The 21,946-nt window shown below is 43.2% G+C and overlaps 2 protein-coding genes across 3 annotated transcripts; one reads left to right on the forward strand and one right to left on the reverse strand.

Annotated features, from left to right (window-relative positions):
• Window positions 1–473: 473 nt before the first annotated feature.
• DNASE2B (deoxyribonuclease 2 beta) lies at window positions 474–13,913 on the reverse strand. Of its 2 annotated transcripts, none has more exons than XM_074598666.1 (7): window positions 13,777–13,913; window positions 10,357–10,509; window positions 6,413–6,590; window positions 5,050–5,131; window positions 3,826–3,987; window positions 2,134–2,331; window positions 474–1,571 (listed from the first exon to the last, which is right to left on the reverse strand). In XM_074598666.1, the coding sequence occupies exons 2-7, from the start codon at window positions 10,467–10,469 to the stop codon at window positions 1,216–1,218; spliced, it is 1,089 nt and encodes a 362-aa protein (XP_074454767.1). In that variant the 5' UTR covers window positions 10,470–10,509; window positions 13,777–13,913; the 3' UTR covers window positions 474–1,215. The 2 variants fall into 2 exon arrangements, with proteins under 2 accessions (XP_074454767.1, XP_074454768.1); XM_074598667.1 differs by lacking the exon at window positions 13,777–13,913 and adding an exon at window positions 10,728–11,042.
• LOC141747846 (uricase-like) lies at window positions 12,498–21,600 on the forward strand. Its single transcript, XM_074598668.1, has 7 exons — window positions 12,498–12,788; window positions 13,555–13,671; window positions 13,797–13,875; window positions 17,682–17,868; window positions 18,364–18,487; window positions 18,908–18,991; window positions 19,959–21,600. The coding sequence occupies exons 1-7, from the start codon at window positions 12,498–12,500 to the stop codon at window positions 20,094–20,096; spliced, it is 1,020 nt and encodes a 339-aa protein (XP_074454769.1). The 3' UTR covers window positions 20,097–21,600.
• The last annotated feature ends 346 nt before the right edge of the window (window positions 21,601–21,946 follow it).

The raw sequence follows: 21,946 nt of genomic DNA on the forward strand, positions 1-21,946 counted from the left end.
TTTATATCTACGTCCTTTTAAGACACTGTTGTGCAGAATCAGGGTTATGGGCTGTGAACACAACAGAACAGAAATATTGGTGGGACAGCCAGCTCTTCAGACTGGAGTTTGTATTAGCAATTCAGGAAAAAAAAACAACCCACAAGTGAGATATAACCCCATAAATATACTTAGGAACATATTAAATACAGATACACTTTTGAAATCTGAACCCAAGAGTGTATCAGGATTTTGCAAATTAGCTTTGTCTTTATAGTAAGTCCATACAAACTTCAGGTCCTAATCCTGACACTGGAGGTATTGAAAACTAACAAACAGCCACGTTTGTTGTAGTGTGGAAATGTAGGTGAAACAACACCTTCCTTCAAATATTTTCTTCTCTTTTCTTTTGAAGTTTTTCCTAATTGTCTCCATTTTTCCTTTGGCAGCTATAAAACATCATAACCAACCATAAACAGACTGTAAACAGACCATTTTCTCTATCAATTTATTTTGCTTATTCATATTTTGGACATGTTTATTGGTTTATAAGATTGCTGCACATGAATAAAAGCACTAGAAATACTCCCAAGCTATTGGTTACAAATGATTTAAAGCTCATTTCTTCTCTAAAAATCAATCACGTAAAAACGAAACCTTCCTGTCCACAGATCTACTCGTCTCCCTGTCTGTATCCAATTATGTCAGCCCTTTAAGAGATTCAGACCAAACTGAGCAGAAATGCTGTGATTGACCTCAACAGTGCCTGGAACATGAGTGATTTTGAAGCATTTTGGGGTACTTTCCTCTTGCTAACCGCCCAGCCCTGACAGCCCAGCTAACGAGACATGTTTCGGTTGTTCCTCTCGTCCCCCCTCCAGCATCACTCACAAGTTCCCCGGCGACACCCGCACACGCTCGCTCACAGCAATGTGCTTTGGTGCAGCCTTGTGCAGCAGCGTCCCGGCCTGTCTCCTCCCACCCTGGCGCTGATGGCGAGGGGAGCCGGGGAGAGAGCGGAGCGTGGCTCAGCACACACAGAGCCTGCTGGTCCGCACCCAGAGAAAAACAGCCATCATTTATCTGCAAACCGCCTGCTTTTATAGCTAACGAGGTGACGGTCTAACACATCTGGCAACTCAAAGGGTCATTTTTCAGAGTGAAAATATAGTTTAAGGGAGACATTTCTTACACTTTCTTTAACAAGGGGCCGGGCTGTTTGGGAGGAATGGTTCGTTATATCAATGTGGAGGCCTCCGTGCAACTTTCATAGTGGACTATCAAATGCCTGAAGGCTTTGTAGATGTCTTGGTTCTGTGTGCAGATGAACCCACCACTTCTCCAAGCTTGCTCGGCAGCACGGTTTAAGTCTCCAATGCAGGTCCACTGATCTTTGTATTCCCTCGAAACAGCCCATTTGGAATGATCGTTGATGGAATGAAAGGTGGAATTCAATGGCATCCCTATTAGGTTTATGTTGTAGACGTGGTAGTTGAGAGAGCAATTTGAGGGAAGTTTTTGGCCAGAATGCTGCCAGGATTCAGCCAACAAATCGGTCTTCAGTTCCTGAGCCATCCAGGCCACGTAGATATCTGTGGAATAACACAGGGTGTGGAAAATGAGTCTTTCATGTTCCTTCATTTAAGAGGAGACTGAAAAGCATCATCTAAACCGGGCTCATTCCTTTCCAATGCATAAAGTGAGCCAGAGGGGATTTTGCTCCCTCCCATTAATTTAACTTTTGTTTCAGAAGTTCATTTCTACTTTTCCTCCTTTTCCTGGAAAACCTGTTACAAACAATCAGATGGAAAAAAATGAAAGGAAAAAGATTTTCAAGTCTTCTTCATAGCAAAAAAGCAGAGATGATTCAAACCCCACTTTTGTTCTTTGTTGTTGTGTTGAATAACAGGAAAAAAATTTACTGAAAATGCCATTGTTAAACATCTTCAGGCATTTGAAGGACCAGACAGCATTTCGCTTTGTGTGGCTGAGAGAATATTATGATGGGACACCATTCCTTCCCCTCTGTTACATTTGTTTCTGAAGCTGAATTTCTTTTTTCCCCTCAAAGAAAATACTAATTGACAAACAATATATTAACTGCTTATTTCTTGCTTGAGAATGTGTGATAGATAGAGCAACAGGTTGTCTTACCATCTATGAACAACTGTGACTTTGCAAAGTGGAGAAACGTTTCCCCGTGAGCTGACTGGAGCTTGGAGAGGTGGCGCAAAGGGACCGAGGGCAGCCTGGACCCTGCGCAGAGCTTCCGCAGATTTGGGAGATCAGCTTGGAAGACGTTAGGGATGGAACAGCTGTAGATTCCTGGATTATAACTCAGCATCTGTTGGTCTAAAAAAACACCAAAGAAATGCAGAATTAAAATGGGTTAACATGAAACAATTAGCAGAGTATTCTGCCTTGGAAAGGAAACATAAATCCTTCTTAAACTTCACAGCCTGTCTCCTGGAGGAGTTCAGTGTCAAAGTATTTTAGCAACCAAAACCATATTTAATTGCTTTGCATTCCGACTAGCCCTGCAGCACGTAGACTGGCTGGGAGACTATGCTCAGGTTTTTCCACTTACATCCTCATTATTCTTAGCAGAACTGTTAACCAGTGGTCTCGGTCCACTGCCACTTCCACCCATGCTCATCTTCAAGCCTCTAAGCAGTCACACAGCGCTCAGATGGCATGTGTAAATCCAAGCCTGTCCATATTTACAGGAGTAGTTTCCAGTCAGTTACAGTTGCCAAGCCAAATGCAAACAGAAGAGCTGCCAAAGGGTCTAGTTTGGGTTTAGGGAGAACAGAGCTTGACTTTCAGCATCTGGATTGAATTTGCAGAAGAAATTTACTTTTCTGTACAGTGCGCAGCTTAACTGTAGACGTCCTTGACATGGATATTGTAAAGAGCAAGGGAACAAATGGGCTCATTAGATGAGTTCATGGAAGACCAGTCCATCAGGAACTTTCCAGTCTTTCTGGCTCAGGAAATACCTGAACCACAGATTACCAGAAGCTGAGAGGATGGAGCAGGAAAAGCATTAGTGTACGCATCTCATTTTCTTGTCCTCTTTCCCTAAACACATGCATAGATGTGCTTCCATAAACAGGAACCTGGTTTAGGTGGCTCTGGGGTTGGCCAGCCCGGCCATTTGCACAGTGTATGGTTGTTTCATTAATATCATTTGAGCTTTGTAACTGAGAAAAGAGTGAAAAACAGTGTGAAAATTGTTAAGGAGCATGCCAGTATGACTTCCTGTAATGCCATTTGATAGTCCCTTTTCAGAATTCCAGTACCAGGAATCACTGTTGGATTGTTCTGAATCTTATGGGCATAGATTTGGGGGGGGGGGGGGTATTTTATGTGGCAAAAAGCACCTAGGGAAATTCTGGGTGATATTTATTCCATACTTCATATTTCCGATGAGTTAAGGCTACTACTCCAGCTCAAGCAGTGGTTGCCTTACAGTTTTAGAACTGCAGACAATTGCAGCTGAACAAGCTATTACTGTTAAAAATGATTAATCATCCTTCTTTATATTTCCAAAGTATTTTGCGTGCATGGACTGAGTTTACCCTCAGTATGCACTCGTGACTATTATTATCCCAATAGTCCCCATGGGGAGATGGAGACAGAGTGGAAGAGTGAATTTCCCACATTCACACAGGAAATCGTTGGATAAACATAACTGAAGCCAAGAACACTGTTTCCAGACCCCATTTTGTTTCCCAATCTGACAATGAAGGACAAGAACAAGCAATGTTTGAGGTGAAGCCTCAAGGAAGGCAGTCAGAGGGGTGTGGTGGGGCAAAGGCTTTTTTAGGGAGAAGCTTTTCATACCTATTTCTGTGAACTGATCATATTTGAAGGTGATACAGATGGCCGTCTGTCCGTAGGACTCCCCAGAAGCTGGATATCCATAACCATCCTCAGGGATGGGAGGGAACAGGGGCACGCTATGAATCACCCAGAAGCCTTGTGATTTGTCCAAGAGCAGAAATCCTGTAAAAAAAAAAGTTATTGCAAACGAATTAAGGCAGAAAAAGCCCTGAGACGATAGAGTTGTGTCCTACTTTGGATTTGCTGCTTCAGACACCACACTTCAGTGTGTTACTGTCTGCAGTAAACTGACTCTAGAGTAGATTAATGGATTATAGGAGACACTAATATTGTATTAAAATTGCATTAATTCTCTCCTGCATAGCCTAACTCAAACTGTCACCACGTTTCTTTTGAAAAAAAATCTTTTCAAAACCTTTCTGTCTCTCTGCTCAAATTTTGTCTTCCGTAAGTCTGATGATGTAGTGACTGTGACCCTCTCTCCACTGCTCATTTTCCTTCCCTTCATATATTCACTGCGTAAGGGGAAACAGACTCCGTCAACACCGTGCCTTCTTCCCCAGACCAAATTCTCCTCCACGGGGAAGCAGGAGAGAGACGGGCTGTGCCTCCCCCTGCAGCAGGGTGCTCCAGAGGGGAGCACGGCTCCCAAGCCGTCCCCATTGCTGCAGCCTGGAAATACAGCCCTGCGAAACGTGTTCAGCCCTGCAAAATGTGTTCAGCCCAGAGCTGGGCTGGGCAAATCCCATCTGCTTCCTCAAGGGAATTGCTTAGACCTCCACTGAAGTTTATGCTTACTTAAAGTCTTGTTTCACTTTGCCTACTTTAGCACTTCCATGGTCTTGGCAGTAATTTCTTGACCCATAGAGAGAGAGTTTGGAGGGGTTTATGTTTAGGGTGCCTTTCCCTTCACATCTTGTACTGCTGGTGCTATTAGGCTCAGGACAATGGGGTCTGTACTTGCTGAAAGGAGCTCTGTGAGTTTCAACTCCTGAAAACAAAGGTTCCATAAGCCCTAAGAGTTCTTCAACACAGCACAGGCATAGCAAAGCCAAAACAGAAGCTGCAGCATATACAACTATATAACAAACCACACATCATGCAAATCATTCTCCAGTTTTGCTTTAGGCAGGAATTTTAGATATGCAGATAGACAAACAGACAATTAGATGCTATCAACAACTTTAGAAAGGAGAAAATAGTAGCTTAGGACTTTCCCTGTACCTTTGGTGTGTCCTTTTTTCAGCCCGTCAGAGTCTGATTCAGGGACCTCATCATTGTATATCGCATACGCAATGCTGTCCCTCTGCAGGGAAAAACACATTTCTGAAACACGGCATTCAGTAAAAGGAAGGCATTTAAGCCAACATCTGCTGGGAACAGAAGAAAGAATTCAGGATTTCTCTGTGTGAACATCACGAGCCTAATCCTTCTCCCAGTTCATCTGGCAGAGTCTCCGCAGAATTTACAGTAAAATAAACCTGACGACTCAGCATTAGGGTCCTGTTTAATACAAAGTGGAAGTTCTCTCAGTCATTGCAGTAACCTGTCCTCAAGAGGTCGAATGCGCTCATTAAGACAATTTATGTGGGTTTATTGGGCACCCACTTGCAAGGAAGTCCCCCCCCCTCTTTTTTTTGTACCTTTGATTTAGCAGCCAGATCCGGTGAAAATGTTTGCCGAGGAGAAATAGACATGACAAGTGTTCTTATGAAGGACAAGCAATTAATGCTTTTTTGCAAAATATTTGCATGTGGCCACACCTTATTTCCCCTGAACAGAGAACATCAAAGGAGTTGAGATGTGCTTCCCCTCCCGATGTACTCTGAGTTTGTAAGCAGTTTATTACAATTACAGTGAGACCTGGAATAGGACAGTTGACTGGATTGCCAATATTCGACTGACTTCTGGGAATCTCTTCTACATAGAAATTAATGACACCCTACCACTAACCCACAGCAGAAGTGCAAAGACACACCCAGACTCCCAAGAATATTACGTAGATGTTAAAAAAATAACTATAGGCAGATCCTGTGGTATTTGATAATCGCTTCACACAAATATAAATGAGGTGTCTGACTGTGGGGGAAGGAAAAAAAAGGACTAACATGCAGCAATCACTGCTGATGCAGTCACGGTGATTTCAGGAGGAGGAGCAAAACCTAGATTGGATTTGAGACAGAGCGTGAAACACGTGCACCTGGGAGGGCTTAGGACAAGTGTCTGTAATAGTCACCACTGGCCCTGGTCTGAGTTCACAGCCAGTTCACAGCTTCAGATGTTGCTCAACATGAATTGCAGAGAAGCTGCCAAAGGGACTGTGTACCAACGCTCATTTTTTTGATGGGCAATACTTAAGTGCGTAAAAGGCTTGACTAGAAATTAGAAGTTTGAGGATAATTTCTAATTGTAGCCAAAACTGGAACTAATCTGCCCAGCTGACAAGACGCTCCCCTTGATGTGTTTTAGTAGATCTAGTTGGTCAGGCCTGTCCATACCTCTATGTACTTAATTTGCCTAGTTTCATTTCATTTGCATGTAATATCAAGTAAGCGTACTAACAAAATTATAATTAAATGTTACTTGCCTCGGATTCGTACGTCTCGTAGAGCTGCTTCAGTGTTTGTCCCAGAGCGCCCTGCGTCATGTTGATGAGGTATTTACCGAGCTGCCACTGTGGAGCCAGGGTGTCCATGTACATGTATTCCAGCCCCAGTAGGCGGATCTCTCCTTTGGCATGTTTTGGCAACTTGTAAAGAGCAAACCTGCAACCATGAAGAGCAATTTTTATATTTTTACATTACATTTACGTCTAGATTTTTACAACCATCCTGTTTGAATGTGCAAATCAGTATCTCCTTCCCAGGAGAGGATTTAAGAGAAGTGTGACGCCGGGGATGCCTGCGCTGGCAGGGGACCAGCGCCACCAGCATGTGATGTGGACATCTGAGCCTCGAGGAGGTCGCCCAGCGCAGGAACCAGCTGCAGTTTGGCAGCACAGTACCCACTGCAGACAAATTTGTTCTGCTCCTTAGCAAGCAATGGAGGCCGATTCGGCACCAGACTCCTGTTGCTGTGGCCAGAGTGCTGTTGGCACCCCCAAAGAATTTGAGGTAGCCCTGGCTGGGAGCCCTGTTTAGCCACCAGATCCCTATTGCTCCTGGTTCTGGTAGAGAACCTCAGGTCCCAAACTCAGTCTGACGTTCCTGTGGTCAACCTGGACACTTCTTACCAATACATTTTTATATTATATAAATATAACTTTATGTGAAATAGGTAAAATTATGTATTAAAATTATAAAAATGCATAATGTTATATTTATACATATTAAAACCCCAAAAGAAGTATAAGGCCATGTGATAATGTTGTTCCAATCCTACTTTTCATAACAGACTCACACTCTGCTGAACAGTTGCAGACTGGATATTTGCAAACCATTATCCAGAAACATAAATCTTTTCAAAATTGTAGAGTACTCAATATTGTGAATAAATGGCTCAGTTCATATTAATGTCCCTGATGAAGTAAACAGGTTTCCCCAGTGCACAGGTCCATGGGATTAATTTCAATGTAATTAATTGAGCCACTTTCTTTGAATGCCGTACTTGAGCAACGTGTTATTTATGTCAATAGTAAGAACTGAGTGGCATTATTTTCAATCCTATACTTTTTACCAAAAATGCAGCCTGACGGTGCTTAACCCTTCAAGTATATCAGGAGGCGTAAGCCTTGCCCAGCTGATCTACAGTCTCAAGTTGGTCAAAAAAGGCATCTCCGAAAGCAGGCGAAAAGTGGCAGGAAAGCATTTTGCTAGCGAAACATTTAATCCACGGGAAATGTACATGTACAGGCAGAGGAGAAACACACACCACTGGTGATCCCGGTAATCCACCTGCATTGCCACTGACTGAGCGATGTTCCTTAAGTATCTCAGGAGAAATTGTTGCTGATGTCAGATCGCAGAGAAGAAAGTGATTTCTATAGCAAGGCTGGGGAATGCTCTCCATGCATGGGGAGTCACAATGATCCCTGTACTTGAAGTGAAGGTTTGGAAAGGAGAGGAATAGCAGGAGTTACAGTAGTATGAGCTCATCCAGGAATTGGTATAGGAAGCCTTTCCAAACTGCTTTGAAATGTATTGAAAGATTTATGCTCTTGGGGTGTTTACAGCCTCGCATATGTCAAATCCACATTAGCAGGTAAGCTTACGGAAGTGATAGGAGTTGAACCATCAGTAAATTCTTGCCAGTTCCCAGTGGATACATGTTTTGTCCCTTTCCAGAAAGCTAGCTGAGTGTATTAGTGATTAAAGTTGTATAAAAGTCTTCACTGCTATTTGTGCACAGGAAGGTTCTCAAGAGCTTAGGCATTTGTGGGAGCAGAGTGAAAGTTATTTTCCTGAGAACCAAGGAAAAGCAAATCCGCTTATACCCAATTAGCATTGTCACATTGCTTGTGACTGAACACTAACTTACTCCAAGTAAATTACTTCTTCCCCCCCTGCCAAAAAAATATAAAGAAAAAAAAAAATCAAACGATGTTCATCTGTGGCTTCAGTCCTTGACTCAACACTTCTCAGAAAGCAGAGTTTGGGCTTTTATTTGCATGAAAAGCTTCCCACAGAATACAGTGAGTTTGGATGAACAAAGGAAAGACCCTCTGCCCTCCTTGGAGAGCCAATCCTGTGACCGTTTGCTCTGGTAGCCGCAGCGGGAGGTGCAGCAAGATGGTGGGATGAGCTCCTGAGCGGCATGGAAACACGGAGGAGAATTTTGCCAGCCCAGGCACTGCGTGTGGGAAGGAACCGCAGGCATGGCCGGGGAGCACAGATGGGATCGGGTCAGATAAGGCAAGTGATTCCTCCGGTTTAGTGGCAAATGAAAGGCTGCGTGAATACTAATAATGAGTAATTATGGGCTATTGCAGGATGAAACCACTGAATAGGAGGAACTCACATAAAGCTCTTGCTAACTGAATGCAAAACCTGCAGTGCTGTGTTTGTTTGAAATGGCATCGACATCTTTTGGTTAAGAGGAAGCTTTTCTCAGCAGTTTCAGTTCTGCTTCTCCTACCAGCTTCATAGCAACCAAATCCAGAATCAGGCCAAAAGCTGACTATTTCTTGTCAATAAACTCGGATGACCCCAGCAGATCGGCAAGTTTCCCTTTCATTTGATCATGGCACATGGGAGAGGAAATCCCCCCCTGTCCTTCCTGCTAAATTTGTCAGAAGGGAACACAGTTTCGCCTGGGCTCACCCCCAAGTTCCCAGCTGGAATGGGTCCCACGTCACTGGCATTCACACAGAGGCACAGGTGAATTACTCCTGGCCACAGCTTTCAAAGTATTTCTCAGAGAATTTGAGTACAAAATTGTGTTCATTTAAGAAATGGATTTTTTTTTGGTTTTGGTCTGCCTTCTTTCATTATGAACAGACTCATTCTGCAAGGGATAATTGCAGTTTGTGTAGAAATGAAATTTTTCGTGCCTCTAGGTCGTTGGGAGGCTCTACCAACTAAAAGTCTGATTCCTGAAAAAAAACACATTATCCAGAAAGGCCTTGGCAAGGGTGACAAGTCACACGGATGGGCCAGACCCTAATAAAGTCGGGTTTATGCTCCTGCTTGAGCAGCCAGGCTGCGGCACGAGGAGCTCCTGCCCTCCCTGCAGTTCGCTCTGGGTGCAAGGGATGTGCAAGAATAGCACCCACTTCTTTATCACTTGTATCCAAACTAATCATTGTTCCACGAGAAAGACACTTTTCTTTTGAAATTGGTTGATATTTATCTTTGTGAGGCTTCTGTGCTCTTTTTTAAGAGCTGCCGTCTAACTTTTTAAACCTGGGCTGGGTATTATGTAATTATACTTTGCATCTTTCATCTTCAAAGCACATTAATCCAATTAATCATTTAATACCCAAACTGTGGCTCGCTGCTGGCAGTGGGATGGTACCAGCTCTAAGACGCCGGCAACTCCGGTGACGGAGACTGACCTCTGCTCTCTGGCGCTTTCCCACGCCACCGCTCCCAGGGTGGCTCGGCCACTGCTCCCCCTCAGCAACCGCACCGAGGGGACAAGTGCCACCACGCTGCTGTTGGGGTACGAGCAACAAGATACGGGTGTTTTCCCTGCTCGGCTCAGTTCCCCCAGCCAGGTGAGCATGTGCTGGAGCCCCCGGGCCGGGCCAGGCCGGGCCAGGTGCCCCCAGGGCTGCCGGCGGCGAGTGCAGCCTTGGCACCCGAACACAGGTTATGCTGCCTTTGATGATGAGACATGAACACTGGGTAAATCGGTGATTATTTTGCAGTTAGTCATAATGCAGTAGGGTGGTTGGTTGAGTGAAACAAAACCACATTTCAATAGCTTATCCAGGGTTTTCCAAATGCAAAATTCAGCTACCACTCACAGGCAAACAGGATTAAAACAGTGATTGCTATGCATTACTTCTCAGAGATCCACCTACTTCATGCGGTTTAATCTCAAGAGTTATTTACTCACCCAGCGTTTCTCCCCTGCGCGGTATTTACTTACCAGTCGACAGCCTCCCCGTCTTCATTCCTGCAGGAAATCTCGGCTGCCCACAGGGGCACGGAGGAGAGGAGCAGGAGCAAAGCAGGGTGACACCATGCAGATTCCGCGGGCATTTTGGTTTCTCAGCTGCGCCGCGCGAGCACTGAGTAGGGTCTAAAAGGAGAAGTTGTGTTCACCAACTGTCAGCTCCTGCTGCATGACGGGGTGAGCGCAGCCTGGGCTGCCCGGGACGGCAGAGCCAGCCGGGGAAGTAGGGCTCCGCTGTAGGGACGGCCAGCAGCAGTGGGGCCGGGGCTCCCGGCAGCTGCTGGAAACAGCTCATGATTTCTTTGGGCAGCAAAATGACAAGTAATGGTTTTAAGAAAACTTACCTTTGTATTTTAGGAGGTAGTATTTTGACAGTTTAGAATATTCAAGGTATTCTGCTTTAAAAAAAAAAAAAGGCAGCAGATACCGAAACCCTTTTTGCTTTCTTTTTAGTGCTGCATGACTGAAGTAGGAATTTTGTTTTTACAACTATCTGAAAAAAACCTCGGTGTTCAGACATGCAAAACAAAACCATTTCTATCTCACAACTTCTCCAGCTAGCCCTAGCAGTGAGCCCGGCCTTTGCACCGCTCCTGCAAGGAGGGTTTCTGGGGCAGCGTTGAGCTCTGCCCAGCTCTGAGGACCTTCATTTCTCTGTGGGGATGGAGCCCGCAGGGACTGACAGTCAGAGAAAACCCTCGGATCTCCGAGCCACAGTAATTTGCTTACAATTTGTTAATATATTTTTTTAAAATTGTCTTTTAAGTGCATTAACATTTCTCTTGGGAACAAACATGTCTGAATCCAGCAATTTAACATCTGATAATCTTTTAGCAACTCACACATAAAAAGCTTCAATTTATATTCTGGTGCATAAAATATTCTTTCTCCCTCCTCATTATGCTTACATTAAAAGGTGCTGATTTACATTAAAAGACGTTGATACCAAGTATGGAATATTTCAGCCTCAGGGAAGGTGCAGTGCAATACGCTCTGGATATTTTAGCATAACAGAAATCCTCACACCCTTCACAGTATTTTGTCTCCTTGTTGGCACAGCCTCTCCAACTCTGTAATGAATGTGTAAAATAGGGTGTGTTTGACAGCAGCAGGATGAAACTGAAAAGGGCTTAGTGCGAACAGAACCAACAATCCCAGAAAGCCAGGATTTTGGAGGTGTGGATCAAAATGAGAATTTTGCTGCTCAGACTTGCTTCTGATCCCTTTTGTGGGAGATCAGAAGAGTAACACAGTTGTGAGGAAATGCTTTGAACCAGCCCAGCTCCGCCTGTCTTTTCTTCTTGCTCTCAGGAGCTGCAGTGTACATAGTGGGGGTAATAAAGTACTCAGCATGCCAAGAGCGTGACGGCTGTTCCCATTTTCTGTTTGAGACTTCTGCATGCTTAACAAAGCAACCTTCCCACCCCTCATGGAAGAATTGCTTTGGTACTCACTGCTTCCACTCGGCCTCGGAGCAGCAAGTCCCCGTGCCCTGGCGTGTGTGACAGGGGGCAGCCCTGGGGACGCAGAGCGGCTGCTGGGCTCTGCCGGCTGTCAGGGGCCCTGCCGGCTGTCAGGGGCCCTGCCATGCAGGATGCTGACCGCGTTTTGCCAGCTTCTGCATAAAAACAGAGGGAGCTCAGTGCATCGCACACGTGGAGCCTGACAGCAGTGTGAGGGCTGGGAGCCAGAGGAGTAGGAGGTGGTGGAGGTCTGTTCTTGGTGCCAGGGAAGATCAGGAGTTGTATCTCGAGAGGCACTGCCCGGCCTGGCAGAGCCGGGAGCAACTACGGAGAGCATGGGTGTGATGCTGCCTGCCCTCTGCTCGCGACTGAATGCACTGGGACACTCTGGGTGCAAAAAGAGATGATGGAGGGGAAACTCCGTGAAGGTCTTTATAGTCAGGACTAACCCAAAGATGACGAATGAGAGAGATTAGTTCACTGCTACTCGTGTTATATGATCTGCCCCCGCTAAAATTTTAAAATTCTATCACAGCTGCTACTAACATAGTAATAGCTTCCTAAAGCGCCTTTTTCTTCCCATCAGGACTTTGCAATTCATAATGGAAATATTTTCGCTATCACAGGTAACCACAGAAATAAACATTGGTTATGTTTCATCAATTGAGCATAACTCAGGCTTCCACTGAGTTCCTTTACAACTGTTACGTATTTTCTCTGCAGATCAAGGATATAGAAGTCCTCAACTGCGAATATGGCAAGAACACAATTAAGTTCCTTCGCCTTCATAAAGAAGGGAAGAAGCACTTTGTTAAAGAAGTGGAAGTGTGCACGCATCTCCGGCTGACTTCTGCTCAGGAGTACCTGGATGGAAACAACTCTCTTGTGATACCTACAGACACCATGAAGAACATTGTCCTTGTGTTGGCCAAGAAAAATGGGGTATTTTTTATTTTTTAACTAGCCTTGCTATTTCTTACGACTTTGTTTGGAAGTGTTTGTTATACCAACTTTCTATTTTCAAAATACACTATCAACACTAAAGTCACCTTCAGTGATTTGGGAGGGAAATTTTCCTCCGCCACTGCTTATCCTGCTGACTCCTCCTTAGTTTTCCAAAGCCTTTTTTTCTTGCAGAACTAGCAGTATTTTTTGTAGATTTGTCACATAAGATCCATCTTTTTTTTATTTTATTTAATAGCACAAAATACTGCATTATTCCTCTACAGCATTTTTAAACAGAAGGTCTCAAAGTATGTGAAACTCCCCTTAATTCTCTTCACTGTGCTCTTACCTCCCTCAATTGCATTTATCATAATGACAATCTGTAGCGTAAATTGTCTGTCTCAGTAATGAAATCCCATCTTTAGCCTGTAAAGCTTTACCAGAATATCGCTATGATTATTTCAGCATTATATCCTCAAAGGGTAAGGCTCTGCAGCAGTTTCTCTCAGTCCAAGGACGGCAGCTCGTTATACCACAGAATGGGAGATTTTTGATGTGACTCTGTAGCTGTAATTGCAGCGTACGCTGAAAGCGCTGATCAAATGACTCGGCACAGTGCGCAAAACCAAATATGAGAGAACTCTGTATTTTTTACGTTGATTGTCAAACATTGATCCTTCCCAAATATTTACAACAATCAGAACAATCTACTTTTGCACATGGGGTAATTGCTTCTTTCTAATAATACTGTTTGCTGTTTTAGATCCCAACCATAGAACAATTTGCTATAGATATCTGCAAACACTTCATGACAACATTTTGCCAAGTGGCGTACGTCAAAACCTACGTTCAAGAAGTACCATGGCAACGTCTACACGAGGTATCTAAAATACTAATACATTCAGTTTGTTTATGCTGGAGCCGTTTGTCACTCTTTTAGTTCCTGTTTTCAAGTAAAGATAGTATTTGCTGCTCTTTTACTTACATGTCTGCTTTAACTTGCAGAATGGTGTTCCCCACATCCACTCATTCATATGTGTTCCTGATGGGATCCGCTTCTGTGAAGCTGAGCAGTGCCGAAACGGTGAGAAAAGAACTTGCAACTTCCCCTACTTGTCTGTAAATATGTCTGCCAATGAGAGATGAAGATGGCTTTAGAGATAGCTAAAGGTGCTGTAGCGCTTACAGCACAGCCAAACTGCTCCAGAAGTCTAAAACAAAGAATACTTTTATGGTCTAATTTTGCAGTCCTTGATCTCTGAGACATGGCTGACAAACTAATGTCGCTCACATTTGTACGTATATCCTAAACATACAATGGTTACAACAGCGCATACAGCAGAACTACTATATATGGTCACAGGATTTAATAGCCTACTGAGAACGGTCTGATTCATTTTTTACACTATACTATATTCTGCAGTCTCACTATTAGCATTACCCTATAGAGAATGTATCATGAAACCACACCACTATAGGCCAATTGCCTAGTTTGCAGTCATTTTCAAAACCCTGTCAACATGCCTTGGTTTTATTTCTAAGAAAGATGCAATTTCATTGCTGTGAGCCAGGCTGGCTTGAACATCGTGAGTGTCCAGGTCTACGTGCAAACAATTTTTCACATGAAAATACTTCAGAACATGCTTACTATTTTTGCACTATGTGTAAACAAAGCACCATTTGGCTTCACCAAGCGTTCTGTGATGCTTAAAAGACATAGGCTTTTGAGATCAACTGTCTGTCTGTAAATTGGCATTCCAAAGGGAGTGAAAAATTATCTCTTCTTGCTATGACTCACAAAAAGAGTGCAAATTCAATCTCACTGTGTTGGTGTTTCATTTAACCCATCTCTCAGGCTATTGGGAACTGAGTGGAGACCACTGCATCGTTTCACACAGTGGGTTTAGAGGTTTTAGGCATTAGTTCAGTATCTATCTATTACTGCCCCAATGTAACCTAGAACTATTTCCCATCCTACCCTCTCTCCCTATTTTTCTACCGTGTCAGGGTTAGGACCAGGGGCAAGACCAGCTTCACCTGCAGACAGGACACAGGTTCTGACAGGCGCATTTGAGCATTGTCCCTGTGTTCCTGCTGAAAGAAGAGAGCGAGCCCATACAACTCTCCACTGCCTCTTGGCCTAATCTGTTTTTAACGTTCCTAACAATGTTAACTACTGCTGTATTTTTGGTGGCCTCCATAGTATTGACTTCTGGAAAATGTTAAGAAAGAAACCTGAATTAAAAAAAAAAAAAAGAAAAAGAGCTGATGCTTTCTTGAAAAGCTGCTGCTCTTAATGTACAGATTGAATTAAATTTTTCATCACCTTGAGAATTCAGCATGAAATTCTGCAATTTCAGATTCTACACAAACAAAAAGCTTTTAAGGCTTACTGAAGAAACTGTCTTTCCTTCTTAGCCTTCCCTTCATGTAGCCCTTTAGCTGTTTCTTTAGGATTCCCTGCCTAGGTGAACAATAACCAAAGAGAAGATTTTTCAAATCCCTTTTATTTTTCTTATAAGAGAACATTCTCTATCTTTAGCATCCTCCTGTGCACTTATCAGCCAGACACAGAAATGTATTTCTTAGTTAATCCTATCTTTTAACACTTTTCTCATCATTAAAAGAAACCTAGTGAGGCTTAATAGAATTATAGGCTTATTTTTTGCCATTATATCAGCTGATAAAAGGCTCAGTTTTTTGGAAACCGAAAACATTATAAATAACAGAGTCAACATTTGACAACTGACGACAGCACAAGCACAAAACATACTGAAAGTACAGTACAAGCCGTTCACCTTGAAAACTTTGCCAAGGCGTTATATTCTTCAGTGCGAGTTTCAGGTGGATTGGCGCACAGCCAGCCAGTCAGCCAGCCTTTCAGTAAATCATTCATTGCAAGGAGCTCTTTCAAACAAGGCTGTGGATTTGAATATGAGATCCAGGTTCACTGATGGTATCTGCAGTACATTAATACCTGTGTATTACAATCTTATACCCAAGCAATGAATTCATAGAATCACAGAATGGTTAGAGTTGGAAGGGACCTTAAAGATCATCTAGTTCCAACCCCCCTGCCCTGGGCAGGGACACCTCCCAGTAGACCAGGCTGCTCAAAGCCCCATCCAGCCTGGCCTGGAACACTTCCAGGGATGGGGCATCCACAGCCTCCCTGGGCAACCTGCTGCAGTGCCTCACCACCCTCACAGTAAAGAATTTCTTCCTATTATCTAAGCTTAATCTCCCCTCTTTCAGTGTAAAACTGTTACCCCTTGTCCTATCGTTACACTCCCTGATAAAGAGTCCCTCCCCATCCTTCCTGTAGGCCCCCTTTAAGTACTGGAAGGCCGCTACAATGTCCCCGTCGAGCCTTCTCTTCTCCAGGCTGAACTCTCAGCAAACTTATATGAAGATATTCTTTCCTCACTTGTATTGTAGTTTTTGTATTGTTTCAAGTATTGCATTTATCTGAAAAAAGTGTATATATGTGAATAGTTTTGAATTTTAACAAAAAAGGATGAAGAACTTAATTCTGTGTCAGAAATTCTCTCTCATCAAGAGAGATTCAATTCATCAAGATCTGAACAAATACCAGAATATCCTGTCCACGGACAGTCTCTTCTTTACATTTTTTTTTAAAGCTTTAGTAAATAACAGGGGGATGTAGCCAAAATTATAGATACACCTCTTTGGATTCATTCAAAAACAATAATGAATGTAAACAAGAAAAGACATAGATAAAATGCAGTTCTGATAAATTTCCAGTGACAGAACAGTTTAAAAACAACAAACCTCTAACAACCATGTAATTTAGAAATATCCATCACTGTGTAATTATTTTCAGTATAAATTCCTGCAAAGACACAGTTTAAAGACAAAGCCTGTCAGTCTTCTCAGTCCAAGGCAGGATTACTATGCACCAGACCTATTCAAGGATTAGTTTTGAACTAGCTAATGTGAGCACCAAGAGCAGCACAGAAACAGCAGCTTGGGCTTCAGCCACTGACTATGGCTATACAGGCTGTGAATAAGCCTGCCATAAAGTTTCTTTTTTCCGAATCTGCTTTTTTGGTAGCTCTGATCAGTGAAATTTTCAGTTATCAGCTTGGTGTGCTCTAAATGACTGGCCACTTGAAATTACTTAGCCACCATCCAAAAGGTTTGTCAAAAGAAAAAGTCCAGGACACAAGTGTTTAGTCTTTAGAAGATGATAATCCACCCATGCAGCAGTGATCTACAGCAGCACGTTTTATAAATACTGGCTGAGAGAGAAAACACTGCCAGTTTGAACCTGTGGGTGGCATCTGTATCAGTGCCAGTTCCTGCCAATTAGCTGAACTGCAGGGATTTGCATTGGCTCCTCGCCCTCTCATTCTTACGGATGCAAAACTCACAACAGGATGGGTATGTAAAGTGAATTTCTGATTAAGGCTCCAAGTCTTTGTGCAGAGAGCTCTACACTTGTCTAAGTTGTTAGAAAAGGCTCACTGCACCTCTCCTGTACACCGCAGCACTAGTAGCCTATTTCTTTTCCCTTTGGAGCAATTAGTAGTCCCTGAACTGACATCAGTGAGACAACCCAAGGCACGTCCCAGCTCCAGGAAGGTGAGATAAAGGGTGTCCTCAGCTCTCCTCGACTGCAGTTTGATTGATGGGATTCTCCGTTTTCTACACTGAGCTCTGATTTCAGTAGTTTCTGTCTTGTTTCTTACCTTTCTGCTAACATCAGCGTGCAGAAAATAATTTTTAAAAGTAGTTAGGCTTGCAACAGAAGCACACAAGTGAGTCCTGGAGAGGCCGCGTCACGGCTCTGGAGCTGTCACTGCACCTGAGGTTTCTTTCTCTCTGCCTGAAAATGAGCTCATAGTGTCTCATATTTTTGGATCACAGGTCCTCTGGTTGTTTTTGCTGGAATTAAAGATCTGAAACTTATGAAGACAACACAGTCTGGATTTGAAGGCTTCTACAAGAATGAACACACCACGCTTCCTGAAAGGAATGACAGGATTTTATGTGGAGAGCTCTTCTGCAAATGGTCATATGGCGAATGCAAGGATTTTGACTTTGACTGCATATGGTATAAGTCAAATCAAATAATATTTATTACCTGTGATCCCTAAGTCCTTCTATACAGTTGAGCAGGTGTAAGGGCCACATCTGCAGTTGCTGTGCACCAGCCACTCACAGACCTCAGTGGTGGCACTAAGCACTTGTTAGGGACGAGAGGCGAGAGGCACGCCTTGGGGCTACTCCCCTCTCTGATGGGGCATCAGTGGACAGCCTTCAAATGGACAGTTCAGTATTCAGTACAGAACAATTTAGGAGAATGAACTAACAATTAATTTTTTAAATACTTTTAGCAAAACACATATTTGCATAGAGCGGGGGGCGGGTATGTGGAATTTGGACATTACAGGACAAAGAAATTGTTCTTCCATAAAATCCCATGTCCTATGTATTTGTCAGAAAAGACAGAGAAAACACAAAAATCCCAACCACACAGTAAAACATATTGGATCCAGACAGAGGCAGCTGATATACAAGATTTTGTAAGAACCTCTCTTACCTCTAGGAACAAAATCCGTGAATGTATCCTTGAAGCCTTTGCTGGGCCACCCGACTGTGGTGAATATTCACCCTCTTACCAGAAAACTGTCAACTGTATCCAGATGTGCGTCCTTTCCAAAGTGTCACAGGTATCTTCTTTCCTCCTGCTGATGTTTTACTTAAACAATAGCAAATGTTAATTGGACCACTGAGAAGACTAAAATGAGCCTATTATTTCCTCTGGCAGTTCTAAGTAAACTAAGGAAACTAACTGGTGGTACAGCTAGATGGGCTGAAAAAAACATGAACAGACTGAGGAATTCATATGCTGCTCCCCAGCTGTGAACACAGTGGGGGAGAACATCACTCAGTGTTTGGCAGGACATGAGTAAAAGTGAGAGGGGTGCTACAACGTTGTCAACATGTTAAATAAATTGCATTTGATCAACTGCACATATTGGGGGGGTGGGGGATTGCATTGCTTTTCTTCACAGTGAGTGAAGACACTGCCAGGCTGTTGGCTGAAAAAGTGCACTAATCCATTGTCTCATCCGTTTTCATGGTTTCAGGTACAGGTTATAGAAACCGTCTTGAACAACACTTTTTATAATGTCGTAGACATGAAGAATCTAGGCTTGACCAATGACAAAGAAGTAAGTAAATGCTCCAAACAGAACTTGCCCCAGTTCTTTAGAAATAGTCAGCCTTAAAGCATGGCTGCAGTTCCTCAGAGAACAGAGTTAAAGGGAGCAAACCAGCGAAAGCTCCACCTTACCTCTATAAGAGATTTACACTGATTACAGAAGGATAATGGCCTTCTTGCATTGTTGATAAAAAGCTGAAGGAACACAGTGGAATGCTTCGGAGATCAAAAGGATCTGTAAGAAAGACTGCCTCTGAAAAATCATTCCTGAATTTGACTTTTAGTTATAATGCCAACCTGTGCAGTTTTAACCAAGCAGACTGCGTCATGTCATCCTTTCAGATAACCAGGTAGTGTGAAAAGCTAGCCCACTATGGCTTTTCTTTCTGCTCCAATTGCAGCACCACTGAGGCCAGGGAGCATCCTTGGTGCAGTGGGGTTACAGGCCATAGACTAACCCTAGGTGACAGAAGACCAGCACTCTAAGGGAGCAGTGAGGTTTCTGTAGCCATTAGGAGCCAAAGCAGATTGGTCCAACAGCAGACAGGGTGTGTAAGTCTGGGATCAGGCAGAGGGTGAGAGATGTAGGGGATGAGATACATATGCTCCGCCCTCCACAGCTGCTCTAGCTGACAGCCAAGTCCAGCTGAAAGTCTGTTATGTTATCCACACGTCACAGAGAGAAAGTGGGTTATTCCATTTTGCATCAATGGTCTATAGTTTGTTTACGCTCTAGTCTCCCTCCCTCAGACTTGTGATTCTGCTGCCATCCTATTCTGCCCTTGCCCTCTTTCACATGGACATTATAGATCCACTTTCACCTGAGATAATAGCAGCATCTACCATCAATGTTCATAAGAGAAGGAAAGGGCCTGGGCATGATGTTATGAGGAGGTGAATAGCTGCAGTTTCTGCTGTGGTGGTGCTGGCACATCCCTGTCTCAGAAATGACCTCTGTTTCTCCTTAACCCCCTCAGGTTCTGGTTCCAGTGGAAACTCCCTATGGCTCCTGCGCTTGCACACTTGGCAGGAAGAAGTTCTTAGAAGCACAAGGCCACATGATGAAAGATGAGAGGCAAAGTCAGTTTGGACTGGCAGCTGCCCAGGGAAACTAAACCTCTTGGCTACACTCACGCCTTCCTGATAAACTTAACAGCATGGCTTTCCTGTCAACGTATACTCCTTATTGGCCTCTTCCATTGCTGACTACTTTTCCCTCTATGAACTCCTGAGGTTAGGATTTCTGAAGGACCCTCAGAAACTCAGAAATTGAAGTCTGTCCCTGAATTTCAGTGTGATTTTGAGATTGAAATCCCCTATACTCTTTTGAAAATTCCATCTGGAAACATTACAGTAAATTAATTTTTAAACCAGCTGTTCACAGACCTCTTAATGAAACAATTAATTAGATAATGTCTGCAACATGTTTTGACATGTAAAATCAGCAACTCTGTATATTCTATTTATTAATTTTCCTTCATTAAAATGAATATACAGGCACAAGACCAGATCTTTCATTGACGTAACCTGTGATGACCACTTGATGCCACACTGATCTACAGAGCTGAGGTTCTGACCCAGTACCTGAACAGGCAATCAGTCAGACACCAATTTCTTTGTGAAGGAAATGAAAAAAAAAAAAAAAAGTATCTCTCATATCTCCTTTGTGGTGTGAATAGTTACAGCTGTTGACTAATTTTTCAGCATGTATTCTGACTGCATGGCTGCTGCTGCTACTCATCAAACTATACAGCTACTATATAATTACTTTTATATTAACCACTGAGGTGCTTGAGGTTTTGGGCTGTCTCTCTAAGTTTAATTAAATAGTTTTCTTTAGTCGAATAATCTCATCATGACTTCTAAGTAGGCAGGAGTCAACCTAAGTAACCCTGTTACTTTTGGGAGGGGTAGGGAGAAAGCCAGCCAGCCAGCCAATGCATATCTTACTGTAGTTACCCCAGGTGATAGCTTTGAACATAGAGGTAAAACTATACAGCCAACAATTCTCACTTTGCAGACTGCAGCTACAAAGTTTGTAAACAGAAATCCTGCTCAGCTTCGGACAGCTTCTAACCGCTGCTCTCATTTTCTCTGAGTGTCATTTTCACCAATTCCATGTGACAGAGTGCAAATCCAATGGGAAGTGCCCGAAGTTACTTCTGAAAACTTCAATTCAGTTGCCTTTGTGCCTTCTAAATTTGGCAGACCAGCAGCATTCCTCTGGGTACAATCACTAAACTCATAGGCACTGAAAATGAGGAACATGTCCCTGCACCTGTGACATTTTGAGGTGCTTAGCAAGACAGGAACTTGTCTTGGTGAGCAGGATGTAACAGATGCGAAGGGAAGACGCTGTTCACAAGTCTGAGATATCTCCTGAAAAACCACAGGACAAATTACAAGAAGTGAAGCTGGCCCAGATATGCTGTTCCCTGGTCACTAGCCAATTCTGAAAGTTTTATTTAGAACACTTCTAGCTTTTGCCGGGGACATTCTCTCTTACCTTGTTAGATTGTGTTGTATTGTACTTGTGGGCTTATGTCTTCTTATTTCTGCTATTTTTAGGTGCTTGTAATTTATTAATGTATCTTTTAAGGGCAAATAAAGAGCAACATCAAAAAACAAACTAGTATTTGACTATTTACCAAATAAGAAATGAAACCATTTACTACTTACATGTAAAAGAAACATGTTTTAGTTCAGCCAATTTTACCTCAAAAAGTCACCGGTCTTGTTCCAAATGACAGTTCACTGCCAACAGATGGAAAAATAGATGAAAAAGGATCTTACTGAACATTTCAGCATTTACCTCTTTCTAAACAAGGCAGATCTTAACCTCCTTTCTACCTATTTATTGCATTAGGCGGAAGGCTTCCTTCGTCACTATTTGTGCTTCATTTGTGGGCTTGTATGGTACTAGTGGGCTAACCTTCATGGCAGAATGAGGACAGAAGGCAGCAAG

This window comes from Larus michahellis, chromosome 8 (genome assembly GCF_964199755.1).
Source record: "Larus michahellis chromosome 8, bLarMic1.1, whole genome shotgun sequence".
Taxonomy (NCBI): Eukaryota; Metazoa; Chordata; class Aves; order Charadriiformes; family Laridae; genus Larus; species Larus michahellis.

Excerpts from the sequence above, each read along its gene's own strand:
- DNASE2B (XM_074598666.1), bottom strand. The coding sequence starts at position 10,469 with ATGCCCGCGGAATCTGCATGGTGTCACCCTGCTTTGCTCCTGCTCCTC. Across the intron at positions 6,591-10,356 it reads GACGGGGAGGCTGTCGACTG|GTTTGCTCTTTACAAGTTGC; the intron begins GTAAGTAAATAC and ends TCATGGTTGCAG. Across the intron at positions 2,332-3,825 it reads TGATCAGTTCACAGAAATAG|ACCAACAGATGCTGAGTTAT; the intron begins GTATGAAAAGCT and ends GTGTTTTTTTAG.
- LOC141747846 (XM_074598668.1), top strand. The coding sequence starts at position 12,498 with ATGTTTCATCAATTGAGCATAACTCAGGCTTCCACTGAGTTCCTTTAC. Across the intron at positions 17,869-18,363 it reads TTTGACTTTGACTGCATATG|GAACAAAATCCGTGAATGTA; the intron begins GTATAAGTCAAA and ends TCTTACCTCTAG. Across the intron at positions 18,488-18,907 it reads TCCTTTCCAAAGTGTCACAG|GTACAGGTTATAGAAACCGT; the intron begins GTATCTTCTTTC and ends TCATGGTTTCAG.